Genomic DNA, 15361 nt, shown 5'->3' with positions numbered 1-15361 from the left:
CCTTTTGTTAATGATTATTACGATTACAGGGTTGGGTCCCAGGCTCACCAAAATGCACTGCATGGCGAGCAGCACGAATGCAGATCTGTCTGCAGCTGAATTAACCCATGCCTTGTTTTTTGCTGCATCCCTGTTGATATAAACACTACATGCTCACAAGACAGTCAGAATGTCCCACACTATTATTTTCCCCTCATACTAACGGGGTATTAGAGCTGACCACAGGCATGTATGCATGAGTTTAAGTCCCTGATGCCAAAAGGCTCTTAAGGAAGAATGCAGAGACAATCACAGCATGCTGGGTGTCACAGGGATCACAGCCACGCTGAGCTGAGCCAGGAAGCATCACAATCAGCTGCAGCAGTGCAATAAGATGCGATTGCTAAAGGTTGGCTAACAGGCTTTTACAGGGCAGAGCAGGTTAAAAGGTCAGAATTAAATGTCATTTTGTCTGCAATGAGATTTGAGAGCCATTCCAAAAGGTTATTGTCTTTGTTGGGTTCATTCACTCTTTTATTTTAACATTATTTGGGCTTTGATGTAGGAATCAATTAGCTCATAAATGCAATTTCCTGAATATATTCAATTAAAGTGGGTTGTGTGCACAGTGAGGGCGTGCGCGCTGTGCGTAAAGCGTGTATCCAGTGATCCAAGTGTATACACACAATCTTGATTTAGTGCCAGAGCCACAACAACATCCCACAAATGGATTTCCTTTTGGAAACTTGCTCTATAACTTGAACAGGGGGGCTGTAAATGTTCGGAAGTTTGGCAAAAACATACAGCCCCATGGAAAGTTTGCACGCTGCGCGCAACAGATTTGTGTACAACTGAGGGCATCGGTTCTGTGAAGCGCCCTGATACAATTATAAGCAAATGTTTGAGAGTGTGCTGGAGCAATCTGCTGACGAGCCCCTTCATATAAAAAAAAAATGGAAAATTGCATTAATTATTTGAAAGAAACTCACCTGGCAGAGTCAGCCAAATAAAAGTCAACAGCATATCCGAAGTAGCTCCCGTTAGGTCCGCTGTAAACAGCTGGGTTCTCCACGTCCAAGTTGAACGCCTCGCAGACAGGCTGAAGAAAAGTGAGTAATAGCCCGCTGATACAAAGTAGCGAGCGGGTGAGGAGGGCTGCTCTCCCCGGCGTCTTTACGCGAAATCGTTCCAAGCCCATATTTGAGAATAAATTAATCCACCCGAGTTTGTTTTAACTTGTGAGATTGTCCCAGTTTTGTGGCGCTTTCGATTCCGCAGATGAAGCCTGAAAACAGTGGTGGAATACGGCTAAAAGTGCATCCCTGTAACTCTAACCGGCCAGTATCTCATTAATGCTCCGTCAGCTCCTCTCTGCGTCCTCGCTCCTCTGTCTGCCTGCCTCTCTCCCGGCCCACGCCTTCTCTGCTCACCTACTCATGATACATGCAGCAGGGAGTTCCCACAGCCGTGACTAAAAGTTTGGAGAAGGAGGAGCCAGTGATTCCCTAAAAAGAGGAAGGCACTTCTCATCCTCGAACCTATCTCGGAGTATATGTTGACCAATGTGGTGGAAATGTGGTCATGTCTGAGTTCAGTGGCTTTGTTATCGGTGACATTTTAACCAGACGAACAATGGTTACGATAATCCTCCTTTCGCTTTTATCTCACGGTTATCTTGAGCTTTTGTGACTGAAGTTGACTGAAGACAGCCTGATAGGAGATGGGAAGGTCAGTGACTTTTCACCTGGCCAACCAATGTGGTGGGTTATGCCTCTGTGTCCATTTACTACAGAATAATCTAGTGGACAGGGATGGACTAAGTGGCCCTACTTTGACAGCCCAAGATCAAACTGACACAACATGTTTGTACATCAACAAATCATGCAAAAAAATTAAATCTGTCAAGTTATATTTGTGCTAACCTCACCCATTGACCTAAAAGTCCAGTGTGGAGGATTTAGTGGGATATATCGGCAGAAATAGAATATAAAATAATACGTTTGTTTTCTTTAGCGTATAATCACCTGAAAATGAGAATCACAGTGTTCATGTTGCCTTAAACTGAGCTATTTATACCTACATAGAGAGCAGATCCTCTTCAGCGGAGATCACCATATTGGACTGCCATGTTCCTACAGTAGCCCAGAATAGACAAACCAAACGCTGACTCTATATAGAACCATTCACGTTTTCGTGTTAGCCACCATTGTTAGCAGCGCCTCCACAACAAACCAAACTGCATTGGAGAAACACAGATTTTTAAAAATTAAACTGCTTTATTCAGAGTTTTTGCAGGTTTAACTCACCGGGTACATTTGTTTTGGAGAGCAAGGGACCTCTGCGGATAATTCGGCTCCTGGTAAAAACCTCCTGAATGTCTGGATTTTGAATTATGTGAGAAAAAAGGTGAGCACAAATTGGCAGGTGCTGGGCGAGTGGCCCATCTCTGCTGAGCCAAACTGCTAAGAGAAACACTGATACAAATCACCTGGTCCATTTGTTTTGGAGAGGAAGATCCCTCTGCGGATTATGCGGCTCCCCGTAAAAAAACTCCAAAACAACAAACACTAAGGAATCTTAACCAGGAGTTCACGCTTGCAAAACAGTCCACAGTGTATAACCCTGAATTAAATTAGAACCAGGAGACTCTTTCCACAGGAACACACATGCACACCACACATTCACTCAAGGCACACTGTATGTACAATGACTAAGTATTTAACAAATCATTTTTATTGGTGGGCTTGCTAATGTTATGTAACATTATTATCAGGGTTAGCCTGGTCGTCCGCAGGCCAAGATTTATTAACAATCGTGCGGTTCAAGCAGTGAACACTTGCATCTCTGTGGTCAAATCAGCTGATGCTACACTATAGGGCACCCATACACTGACATTATACATACAAACAGCCCAGACTGAGCTGACGGGGAGAGCTAGCGATGGACATGCCAAAGTCAGCATCAAACTACCTCTGGTTTTCAAAATGAGGTGTTAACAAATGATGTCGGGACTGGTGAAAAAAGATCAGGAAATTACGGAACTTCGTGATGGTCAGTCCGCGCCTGCGAGTAAATCTTTATCTCTTGAGGTTTTCACTGATAAGTCAGGATTTCAAACTGTTATTAGCACTGATTTTTCACCCCTGTGAGCATTAAAAGCATCAACCCCAATATTCCAGCGATAATGTTGAAGTTCTGTTTTCATCGCTTCGATGTTTTGCCACCAGGAACACAAACTGCCGCTGCACCACTGGTCAAATAAACCTCCCAAATATACATTTCTCATAATAAAGCAAGGACTTTTATTTACACAACTCCACACTAATTACACCTTTTGTCGCACACCCTTGCAACTCAATGTGTGATCCACATGTATTCCTATCTAATTACAGCGTTGATCTGATTCGGGCATATGATGTCCTTTGGTGCGCTCGGAGGGGGGTGTGTGGGAAGATTCTGTATTCCTGCCTCTGAGTCACACGAGACCGGGGAAAGTGGTTAGGCTGCGAAAAGCAACTACTTGCTGAAATGAGACCTTTAATAAACCTATCTTGGCCGGCTAGAATTAGTGACTGTTGGTTTAGCTGATTCACTGGAAGCCTCGAAGATTGAACACAGGGGCCAAATTTGGCTGTGTGGCAGCAGCAACATGAACTCTCTGTCAAGTGCTGCTTGTATTTATAACTGAAGCTGAAGCCGACACAGGGAGCGAAGTCTGACCGTAGACCGATGAGAGTAATCCAGGGAGTCTGGTGGGGGGCCAGTTCACAGCTGTTGGGGGCACATGATGGTTCAAAGCCCTAATCCTGGAGGGGTCTCATTCTCTCACTCTGTTTTTAGGTCCTCAGGATGAGTTGTGGATGAGGCTGAAGTCAAGGCGTGGTTGACAGAGAGACAGATTATATGCAGCCATCAAAATTATTTGGAGTCCAAACTTTCCCTCTGAAGTCATGGTTTGGTTTTCACAAACCCCATCAAATGCAGACTCTGAAATGAGATGTTTATGCAATCAGCTACAAACACACTGATGATTTAAAGGTCCTAAAACTTTTTACCAGTATTGGTGGGTGAACGGGTTATAACGTAACTTTTTATAACGCAACCTATGGAGTTGGGCCATATTTTCTGGGAATCTAAAGGACGTGACATTATGCACGTGCCTGAGTGCCTTGCCTCCCCTCAGCTCCACTAAAGCACTAACAGTGTGCAACAGTAGCTAACATAAGCAAAGAAACAGCTAACGTCAGCAAACAACCTGCACCACAACAAAGTCCACATATGCAGTGTTTTTGTCATGTACATTTTGTAGTGGCAGACCTTCATTTAGCGCCCTGTAGCAGCCCCCAGGGTCTGGTCTGGGTGCCCTCTCGGCTGCCTTGAGTCCATGCTAGATAAGCACTCTGTTGCTGGCATTACACAGATTAGACTCCATGCTGCTGGCCATGAGTCTGTTGTGAGCCCTGGGGCTGACATTCGCACTGACTGGATTCAAGTTGCTACTGCGGCTAAGGTCCGAGCAGTTGTCTCTCCGACCAAATGAGTAGGTGGGGAGTGAGGCAGAGGGTCTGCGGTCTGTGCTAGCTGGCTAATTCTTGTCTCATTTCTGGTCTGATAAACATAAATCCATCTATTTCAGTGCCCCAAAATACTAAAAAGAAATCCTAATGTTAGAGGACGCACTGACATGTGAAATATATTGTGAAATTGTGGTTTTATATGGCTAACTTTAACGCTAGCTTTCTGGCTAACCTGGATGAATTGCTAGCAAGATAACATCGCAAAATACTGTCTTGGGTGGTTTGCGTTATTTAAATAATCCAGAATCCAGGGCTGATCTGGCTCGTAAATTGGCAATCTTGCCATTTGCGAATTACTTTATCAGCTAACGTTACAAAGCAACCAACACCAAGTCAATTCTGTGTAGCTTAGTAACAGCTAGCTGGCTTTTTTGCCTCGCTAATGTAATTTGTCCAGAGAACATTGAAGATAGTAACATTATTCTAACAATGTTATCAAAAAAATATATTTTCAGCCATCTAGCATGATGACAGTCAGTGTTGTGATTGTCACTGTTTCGGCCGATGCCCAGGTGCTCGCTCACGACTACGGATTGTGAGCACCAGAGCGCAAGCAACAGGATACTGACTGCAGCTCACTTTATGGCTTCAGGGCGAGGTCTCACTAAAAACAAGGATTTTCTGAAAGTTACATACAGGATCTTTAATATCGTATATCGTTTTGATTTGTGTTTCTGGATATTCAGAGAGTCTGAGGCCATTGGAGGTGGTCATAGTCACACACAGTCCCATGACCTCACGTATGAGATTAGTCAGAGCAAATACCTTGGAAATAGATAATACTGGTATCAGCTCTCAGTCATTGTCTCCTTACGTGTCTGCCTGATTGAATGGCACAGCTTTAATGTTATCTATAAGCCCACGATTATCTATTTGACATTGTAAAGGATCAGGATTTACAAGGAAATAGGAGAAATATTCCTTTAAAGTGTTGTGCCCTCTCTTTCTCTTCACTCACATCTGTGTCACCCAGTAGCAACTTAACCTAGAAGCCAGTGTATACAAGCGTTCCGTTAAGCATAGTTTGTGTGTGAAGCCAGAGCCTGTTCTGCTTTCTGGTGACGCGTAATTGAGTCTGGCTAACTGAACAGTATTTTCCATCTCCCTCCAACTGTGATTTCCGTTGAAAAAAGGGGGTGTGGTTTTGTTCCAATGCCTCTGCTTTGACATCATCATTTGGCCACTATGGCAACAGATCAGTGCAGCAAAACACTTAAAGAGCATTTCACAGGACTCTACACAGCTGGCCAACTATTTTAAATATAGACCTGACACATTGGCACTCCTGCAAGGCCAGGCACATACATGTATGAGCACATGCACACACATATACATTAACCCACTTCCTTCCTGGTAACTGAGCGTATGTTTTCCGATATACTGGGTCAAATTATTAATAGCACTACCACAAGGCCACTTAGTGCCATTATCTTCACCCTTATACCAAGATCTGAAGGTGTGAACTCAGAGTTCTGGTGCAACTGCTTCTCGTTTGCTTTCTACCTAACGATTCTTTATGAGGCAGTTTAACAGATCTGGCTACACATGAAAGCAAACATCACTGTCACCTGTCTGCCATCTCCAATACTTTAAGTGACATCTTGGAAACAACAATTTGTGATTTTACAGGATTTATGTGCCAGACTATTTCTGAATTAGTGAGCTAGTAAATTTTGTTACCTCTCAACAGAATTTCACCTTGCTTTCAGGCTTTATGCTAACCTAAGCTAAGCTAAGCTAACCACCACCTGGCTCTGGCTTGATATTTAATAGACAGATATCAGAGTGGTATTGATCTTCTTATCTCACTCCCTGCAAGAAAACAAATGTTTCCCAAAATGCCAAACTACCCCTTTAACTCTTAAAGGAAAAGTTTCACATTTTTGGGGAAAATGCTTAATAAATTGTCCAAAAACTGGAACATAAAAACAACAGAACAGTTCACTAGTTGGTGGAGTTTGGACAGAGCAAGGTTAGCTGGTTCCCAGTTACCAGTCTAAGCTAGGTGGCTTCTCACAGGAGCTTCATATTTTAGGTCACCTGCAAAATTTCACTCACAGAGACACATACAGACCTTGAGGAGACTCAAATGGCCCCGGAGGTTTATGCAGAAATACAAAACAACGACAGAGACACAAAACCACAGACAGATGAGTAACAAAGAGATGCAAAACAACAACAAAAAGGGGCTAAACAACTACACTCTCATGTAGCAGAGGTGGTGGGGCCTTCTGCATGTCTGTGCCCAGGGGTCAATTGTCTCGTAATCTACCCATGGCGGGACAAGACGTCTCCTGTGTAGACAAACCTTAAAAATGTTTCTCAAATGTCAAGCTATTCCTCAATTTCCACTGCATGGTTCGGCTCAGCTCAGCTTCGCCTAGCTCAACTCACCCCCACTTGACTTGCTTTTGGTACCAGGTGCTTTTCTCAAATTCATTGTCCATGGGAGATGGTACCCCCTCTATGTCGGGTGGATTCTTAGCTGATCGTCATAGCTACGCAGCACAAGACTCACATGACACCATCTTCAACACAACACACACACATAAACACAATGTATTCTCTCACTCGATCCTTGTATCAGCAACCAAACAGAGGGACGTCTGTACTTTATCAATTGACCACACAGTGGTTTTGCGGGCAGCTATATTTTAAAATGTAGGTCGAGTAAATAAAAAAACTGCAGTCACTATTGACAGTAGCTTGACTGGTGGGTTTGTGCAGACTCCTCTGCGGTTCTAGTGACGATTCCCTTTGACCAATCACTAGTCTGCGGTACTTTAACTCCACCTTCTAGTATCGGCTCAGCTGGTTTGGATACTTGATTGAGATGATACCAAAAAAAAAGTACCAGGTACTGGTGCTGTCATGATACTGGACTTTCTAGAAGAGACAGAGAGAGAAAGCACAGCTGGTACTAGTGTATCGATACAGTGGAAAATAAGTATTGAAACCATTTAAAATATTCAGTCTCAATAAGTGTTGTTAAATCGATATTTTTGACAACACTACCAGGTAGTATCCACAACTTTTGCTAGACAAGGTCCAGACAAGTCGAGTCGAGCCATGCCGTATCATGCGATGTAAATGTGGCGTGATTCAACAAACAATCACGGCACCTATCTGCCACTTTGTGATCTTTACACCCTGAGGCACCAGCCTCCGCCCCAAATTCACTGTAGCACAAACAGAGAGCTGACAGTGATGGGCTCCGTGGGGGCGGGGTGGGGAGACACTCTGATGGCTGCCATTAGGCAACTGTTAGTGTCTTAAGTCTTAGAATAAACAGCTTTTTACCACTCGGGAACAGACAGCAAATAAAGGCCTCAACAGGCAACTTGATAGTTTGTACACAAACAAGACAAGAGCCACAACAATCAGGGAGATTTACCCCTCTGTTTGTTCCTTTTAGCAGTTTCTTTCGGATGTATTGGATTTGTGATTCACTGAGCTGAAGATAAAATGTCATGTTGAACAGGAAAATTGAAGGCAATGATGGAAAGTGTGGTTTCTGAACAGACAGCTATACTGTTCTCATGCAAGTATTTGAGATGAACGAGCTACTGCGGCTTAGATTCATTCTTTCTCTTGGTCCAAACAGTAAACCTGTCTTTAAATGCCTTTCATACACACAGTTAATTCTCCTTCCTCCTCCTTCCTCCGTCTCCCCTTAACTGTAGAAACGTAGTGATACACATCTTACAGGCAGGAAATTCCTCCAATGTAAAAGCCTGAGTAGACTTCCTGTTTCAGCGAGTTCCTACTCTTTGTGTCCGTTACGCTCACACACAAACACACACTTAATGCCTATCTGCTTTGCTTTCCCCTCAGCCCTGTAACATTCCCCATGTACAAGGAGGAAAGGGTGGTGAGGTGTTGCTGATTGCTCAAGCCCGTCTGAGGCATTGCAGACTGGACGACAGATTTGTCATGAAGGGGTGGAAGTCCTGAGCTGGCCCTGAGTGTTGCTGCATGGACTGTCCATTGTTTTCAACACAAGCTCTTAGCAACGTAGTAGCTGGGTGAATCATATGATTGTTTTAGACGGAGAAATCATCCCAGAGGCTCCTTACAAGGCAAAGTTCACCCGCCCTTCTGCATTATGGTTTCCTCTTGTGAGCTTTAACTGTCAATCCAGACAAATTGAGGCAACGTGTGTGGGGAGCAAGATGATCCAAACAGTGTCCGTTGTTTAGTTGCCTTGTTAAAACAGCCACAAAATGTCTGAAAATGAGCAGTTGTGTTTTTTATGTACATCTGCTAATCAGTCAGAGCAGTAAAGCAGCAAGCCTGCAAGCTGCTGGGGGGAAAACGACCCCGCTACCAGCTCCAGCAGCCTCATTTTACACTCCATAACACACACAAGTGTCCCCTAACCCATGGGCAGATTATGAGACAATGGGCCTCTGGGCACAGACATGCAACAGGCCCCACCACCTCGTCTGTGTAGGAGACAGATCCCCAGACTTCATGCTGGTTTTGCCTCATTTCGTTGTTGTTTTTGCCTCAGCATCTTTTTGTGTTTTTGTGTCTCTTTGTGGTATTTTTGTGTACCTTGTTTTATGCTTCTTTGTTATCAATTTTGTGTCTTTTTTTGGGGTAGTTTAGTTTTTTCTGTTTGTAGTTCCTTTGCATTTGTTTGTGATCATTTTGTGTCTCTTTTAATTCAGTTTGTATCACTCTGTAGTTCCTTTGCATCACTTTGTAGTCATGCCGTGTGTCTTTGTAGTCGGTTTGTGCATCTATTCTTTGTTGGATTGTTTTGTGTCTCTTTTTATAGTTCATTTGCATCTCTTTGTGGTCATTTTGTGTCTGTGTGAGGTCATTTTGTGTCTTGATGTATAATAGTGTCTTTTTTGGTCGTTTTGTGTCTCTCTGTAGTTTCCTCGCATCCCTTCGTGTCCGTTTTGTGTCTCTTTGTAGTACATTGCATCTCTTTGTGGTCATTTTGTGTCTCTTTGTAGTTCCTTTGCATTTTTTTGTGTCCATTTTGTCTCTTTGTAGTACATTGCATCTCTTTGTGTCCTTTTTTATCTCTTTGTAGTTCATTTGCATCTCTTTGTGTCCATTTTGTCTCTTTGTAGTTCATTTGCATCTCTTTGTGTCCTTTTTATGTCTCTTTGTAGTTCATTTGCATCTCTTTGTGTCCTTTTTATGTCTCTTTGTAGTTCCTTTGCATTTCTTTGTGTCCATTTTGTGTCTCATTGTAGTAACTTTGCATCTCTTGTGGTCATTTTGTGTCTCTTTGTGGTCGGTTTGTGCATCTATTGGTGTCTTTTTTGGATTGTTTTTTTTTTTGTCTCTTTGTTGTTCCCTTGCATCTCTTTGGGTCATTTTGAGTCTCTTTGTTCTGTGTCTTTGTACTTCCTTTGCATCTCTTTGAGTCATTTTGAGTCTCTTTGTTCTGTGTCTTTGTACTTCCTTTGCATCTCTTTGTGGTCATTCTGGGTCTCTTCCTGGTCAATATGTGTTAATATGAGTGAAATTTTGCAGATGAAGGCCACGGGGCCTCTGGGCCGGTGCCCAGTAGGTCCATTCAGTAATCCCTCCATGCCCTGACCTGCCTGCATTAACAGCCAGCGCTCTGCGTCATGCAGTGTTTAGTCTCCGTCCTAGCTCACTGAACTTGTTTGCTTAAAAACACAACTCCTTAAGAGGCGGCATAAAATGCTTGACATCCTTTAATGGGAGGTCACTGAGGCAGAGTGGCCGGGCTGACAAACCAAGACAAGATGTAAGCACCCGGTGACAAAACAACGCTGTGAGGTGGGCTTATAGGAAAATCCTCTTAAATACCAGAATCAACAGTGAAACATAAAACTGGTAACACTCTGAGCTGGATCACAGCAGGCAATATTTGTAGGTTGTCATAAAGAAAGAACAACAAATAAACTGCAGAGGGTACGACTCCGAAACCAGGTCAGAACTCTTTCCTTGTGAAAACTTGTGAACAGGAATGTTTGAGTTGAAAGATGACATTGAACAAGACATGTGTGCGCAGCCAGTCGTCCAGTTTTGGCATTCAGGTCTCGTGTTCAGGGTGTCATGTTTTATTTGGATGGCCTATTTGTCTCTCAGAGTAATGGTGTGCCCTCCCTGACCCCCTCCTGTGTTTTGCTATTGGGGCGGGCGTGCTGCGGGGCCGCTGCTGCCGGGCCTCGGAGTGAAGGAATGCAGCTGTAAAATGTGTGTATCTGGGGGTACAGCAGGAGAAGGCAGTGAATCAATGTGATCACTGGAGAACCTCGGGGTATTGTTTCACACGCAAATAAACACACACATACACACAACACACACGTATAGCCATTCACACATTCCCTCCAATTTGCTGCTGTTGCTTTCCCACACCCACTCCCTTGGCTAAACATGTTTGACACAATGCATATGGAAACAGTCGCACCCGGCTTCCCATGACAAAAACAAGCTGCACTTAAAGTGAGAATAGATAAATATAGATGCTGTTCCTTCTTATATTCGTAGACACAAACATAAACATTTTCTTTTTCTTTTTACATCCTGGTGTTATTGTTACAAAAACGGCCAACCACTGCTGTTTTGAGCACAGACAAATTTATATTAGATGTATAATTGAAGAGGGCACAGCAACCTAAAAAGGACTTTGGCTGCTCCACTTGTGTTGTGACTTGACAAATCTCATGATAATGAATGGTTGATGGCACCAGTAGACACAACAGCATCGCGGCGACTTTCAACACTTCATCAGCTGAATGGCAACATGCGCTTCCTCCACTGATGTTTCTAGATGAGATTGATGAGGATGACGGCTGATGGTAGAAACAAAGGCTTCCCATAACGTCTCCTCTATAGGTTTGCAGCAAGACAGGTGGACAATGGAGTAACATTTACTATCAGCATGTATCATCTACACCGATGGGTGTAGCATATAGTTTCCTGAATGTTTCTGGTTAATATTATCAAGTTCCTTCCTGTGGTAGAATTTCACATTTATCTTTTCACACTCAGGCAGTGCAGGATGCTGCAACACAGCATGCCGAATGCTAATAAACCTTCGCTGTTTTCTTTCTGGATAATATAGTAACAAGACTGAGAGTCTGCAGACACAAGCTGCTCTATGAGGCTGTACTTTGGCACAGCAGTGCGGTGAGCCAAATGTTAACATCAATATGCTAACATGTTTGCAATAACAATGTTAACATGCTGATGTTTAGAAGGTATAAAGTTCACTGTGTTCAGCATATTAGCTCAGGATGTTATTGTTATTTTACCATACATCAATAGGCGTAGATTTCTGGTAGGACGCAGAGGACATGACCCCTCAATATTTAGAACATGTACATTTGTCACCCCCAATAAAAACATTAAAGCAGCAGAGGACATTTATTTGGATGAAATTAAGATATTTCCACCATAAATTGATGCAGAAAAGGGACAAATTGTGCACAAAAATCCCCAGAATTCAGGAAATTAATAGTCTGGTTAAGATCATCCTGATTACATGAGCTAAACATTCTGTTTCTGTGTATCAGTCTGGATTCGACGCCTCATATCCAAAAATGAAAATCAATCAGTGATCTACACCATAGTTAACAATGTAAGCAGCCAATCAGAGACTGCACTGAAACTGATGATGTAAAATGCAGGCTGCAGAACAATAGTGGCGGCTCCCAAAGCAGCGGGTAATAACTTAAAGGTCGGTAGAGTAAACACAGCAATAAGTAAAATTATTGCAGAAATAGAGTCAATAACAACAATTAAACAAGAGCAAGAGTATGCACTCACTGAGTTTCTCTGAGGAAAAGACCTTTCTCACCATTTGGTAAAAACTTGATTTATCAACTGATAACTGATCTGGTGATGAAGACATAGAAGAGATTGGCTAAAGCAGTGTGTCTGTCAAGGTGAGTACTCCCACGCACTAAAAGAGTTTGGGGCAGCACCAAGTCCAGGCTGATACAGAGAGCGAAACAGAATGTTGAGCTCACGTCATCAGGATGGTCTTACCAGGCTAGGACATAAAGTTTCTGACACTCAACATTTCCAAGGGGAGGACCCTCAAATTTCAATCCAAATTTCATCATGATCCATCAGGCGACAACCTCCAGGGAGTGAAAATTAAACCAACGCAAAGTGTCAAAAACTGCAGTTCCTCTAATGGCCACTTGAGGCTGGCTCCAAGAAAGAGTCAATCTCCATAGACCCCCATGTTAAAATGCCCAGCTTTACAGCAGAAATAAACATGTTTACAGCCTGGTACAAAAAAAGGTTTTGGTCTCTATAATCTCCCTCATCATGACAACTTTTACATTTTAGTAAGGCTTAAAGTTACCCATAAATAAGGGTTTGGTCACTTTGAGTGGCTGTATGCAGACAGCATCCCAGGGTCCGTAGTCAGATCCACTCCTTGCTCCACCACAGCTCCTCCCTCTTGTCCAAATATGGTCCATGGTCCACACCTTAAATCTCCAAAAATCCAACATGGTGACGGCCAAAATGTCAAATTCAAGGCTTCTAATCCATCCAGTCGTCTGGATATTTCACTCAAAACCACAAACAACAGCTTGCCGGTGGCACTAGAGGAAAAGTCAGGGGATCATCAAAGTCATCAGGATTTATCATCTGGGAATCATACATGTCTGTTCATAAATGTTGTGCAAATCCACTACGTAGATCTTAAGATATTTCACTGAAAAAGTGAAAACCTGTAGAAGGCACTCAGGAGGAAACATTAGGGGCTTGTTTAAGTCACTAGGGTTAATGCTCTGTGGACCTTGAACATTTAGGTGTGTTTTTTTTTTTTAGATATTTCATAGTAGGTCAAAGTGTTGGACTGAGCATTATTCCAGTATCATCATCCCGAGAGTCGAACTAGCATGGCTAAAAGTATAAATATAAAAATAAATGTAACATGTGTTCTGGTGACTCACTCTTTTAATTCAGTATTATTCCCTCTTTATCTCATATCTGACTACTTCCTGATGCATTGTGTGTTATGTCCTGTCCAGACCGCATTTGGCCGAGGCTGATGATCAAAACAGTGGTTTTTGACCTAGGAGGTCTCAAAAGAATGTACCATACTTTAGCTGTGTCACCTTCTGTAAACATTAAAAAACATTGTTTGGATATTGTGAGTCACAATGCCCGTTAAAATGTTACACCTACCCCCCCGGCTCCAGTTAATCTGTCCTGCTCCTCCTTATAAGTCAATGTTGATGTTAATGCTGTCCAGACCACCGAGGTGTCACGCACACTTGCACAGCCTTATATAGAAGCCATCAGAGGTTTATGATCAGTGCATCAGTAGTATCAGCTGGTGTGAACCAACATGCAGAGGATAGACTGTCATCTCGCTAATGTAAAAGTCATAGTGAGGTCACATCCTGTGGTAGCTCCCTTCGCATACATGAGTAAGGGTCCCAGCTAGACGAGGCAGAGCATGAGGAGTCCTGGGAAATGATTGGCATGGTAATATCAGTTTTTTGGTGGGGGGTCGAGACTAATAAGAGGACTTGCACGTAGCATGTCCTCTGCCTGGATAGGATTACATCCTAAACAAACTAAAGCATGCACACAAGCAAACAGCACAGAGGGGAAGTGTCTTCTGTAATAAAAGGTTGTGAGGTTAGAAGTATTATTATGGTTTAACTGTAGGTTTGCTTCCTCCACTTGAAATCTGACACATCTCAGGTTCACATGTTAAAGGATCTCCACCAAATCTCCACCTGTTCTCCAGTTTATTTATTTAATAATATGACACAAGCCTTTAACCTCCTCCCAAACAACACTTTGGGTTTGCTGCACCCTATGCTTCATTTTGCTTAACTTACACCTGTTGTCCTTGGCCGTGGATGCTTTGTTGTGCAATAAAGTGGAAGCTAAAGCACAAAAAACAAGATGTCAGCCATTTCTGCCAAGTCAGTCTACAGCCAAACACAAAAGTGGACAAGTCACAAAATCTGACCAAATTAAAAAATAGTAACAAGCTAAGGCACTGTAAATTGGAAGTAGCTACTTGTCTGAGGACATCGGGACTTTATTATTATATTATTGCATCATTTCACACAGGCCAGTTAAGTGTGACAAACTGTTCCTACAGATAAAAAGGGCATTACAAGCTTAGAATATAGTGCAAGGAGAATTCACACAGGGTACGAATGAACAAATTACAAGGTTTTTAGCTGGGCTACCCCTTGAAAGTTGGAGATCCGCATCATCAGCCGGAGACCTCTCAAGCGTGATTTATACTTCTGAGTCGAATGGATGCCATACCTACGCTATATCATATGCCATAGCCTGACATTTACTTCCACAGAAATGTAACTACACAGCGCAGCAACGCAGACCTCCTGTCTATTTTTGTAAACCATTTCCCTCAGTGGAAATACACAGCGCAGCAACGCAGACCTCCTGTCTATTTTTGTAAACCATTTCCCTCAGTGGAAACTAAGCTTTTATTTACTTTAATTTCACAGATAAGAAACAATAAATTGTGAAGACAATAAAGCCTCCACAAAAATAGCATTTTAAGTTTTGTGTGTGATTTATCCTGGCTTCATATGAGAAGAGGAAATCTCCGCTAGTCACTAGGCTAATTTATACAATGTTAAATGCCATAGACTTGTGCTACTAAAGTTAGCATGTTATATTTGTTTGGAAAATGTGTTCAGTATAAGACAGTTGTTTTGTCAGTGAACCTTGTGAGCTGTAATGGAGCCAAATTTTGTAACATTACCTTTGTTAAATGTTGCTGTTGTCCCTGGTTTTATATGAGAAGAAGAAATGTCCACTAGCTGCTAGGCTAATTTATTCAATGTAAAATGCCA

The 15361-nt window shown here is 42.7% G+C and overlaps 1 protein-coding gene across 2 annotated transcripts in view; it reads right to left on the bottom strand.

Moving 5' to 3' along the window:
- The window catches only part of itga5 (integrin, alpha 5 (fibronectin receptor, alpha polypeptide)), a 53007-nt gene extending 51609 nt beyond the window's left edge, over positions 1-1398 (bottom strand). For both annotated transcript variants that reach the window (XR_007571271.1, XM_050065287.1), the window contains exon 1: positions 969-1398. Coding sequence is in view for 1 of the 2 variants with exons in the window: in XM_050065287.1 (XP_049921244.1) it covers positions 969-1177 (209 nt within the window). In the remaining variant the exon portion in view is untranslated. The remainder of the gene's footprint in view (positions 1-968) is intronic.
- Between the last annotated feature and the right edge of the window lie 13963 nt (positions 1399-15361).

The sequence above is a fragment of the Epinephelus moara genome, chromosome 16 (assembly GCF_006386435.1).
Source record: "Epinephelus moara isolate mb chromosome 16, YSFRI_EMoa_1.0, whole genome shotgun sequence".
NCBI classification, from domain to species: Eukaryota; Metazoa; Chordata; class Actinopteri; order Perciformes; family Serranidae; genus Epinephelus; species Epinephelus moara.
This window is presented reverse-complemented; position numbering and strand designations above follow the sequence as displayed.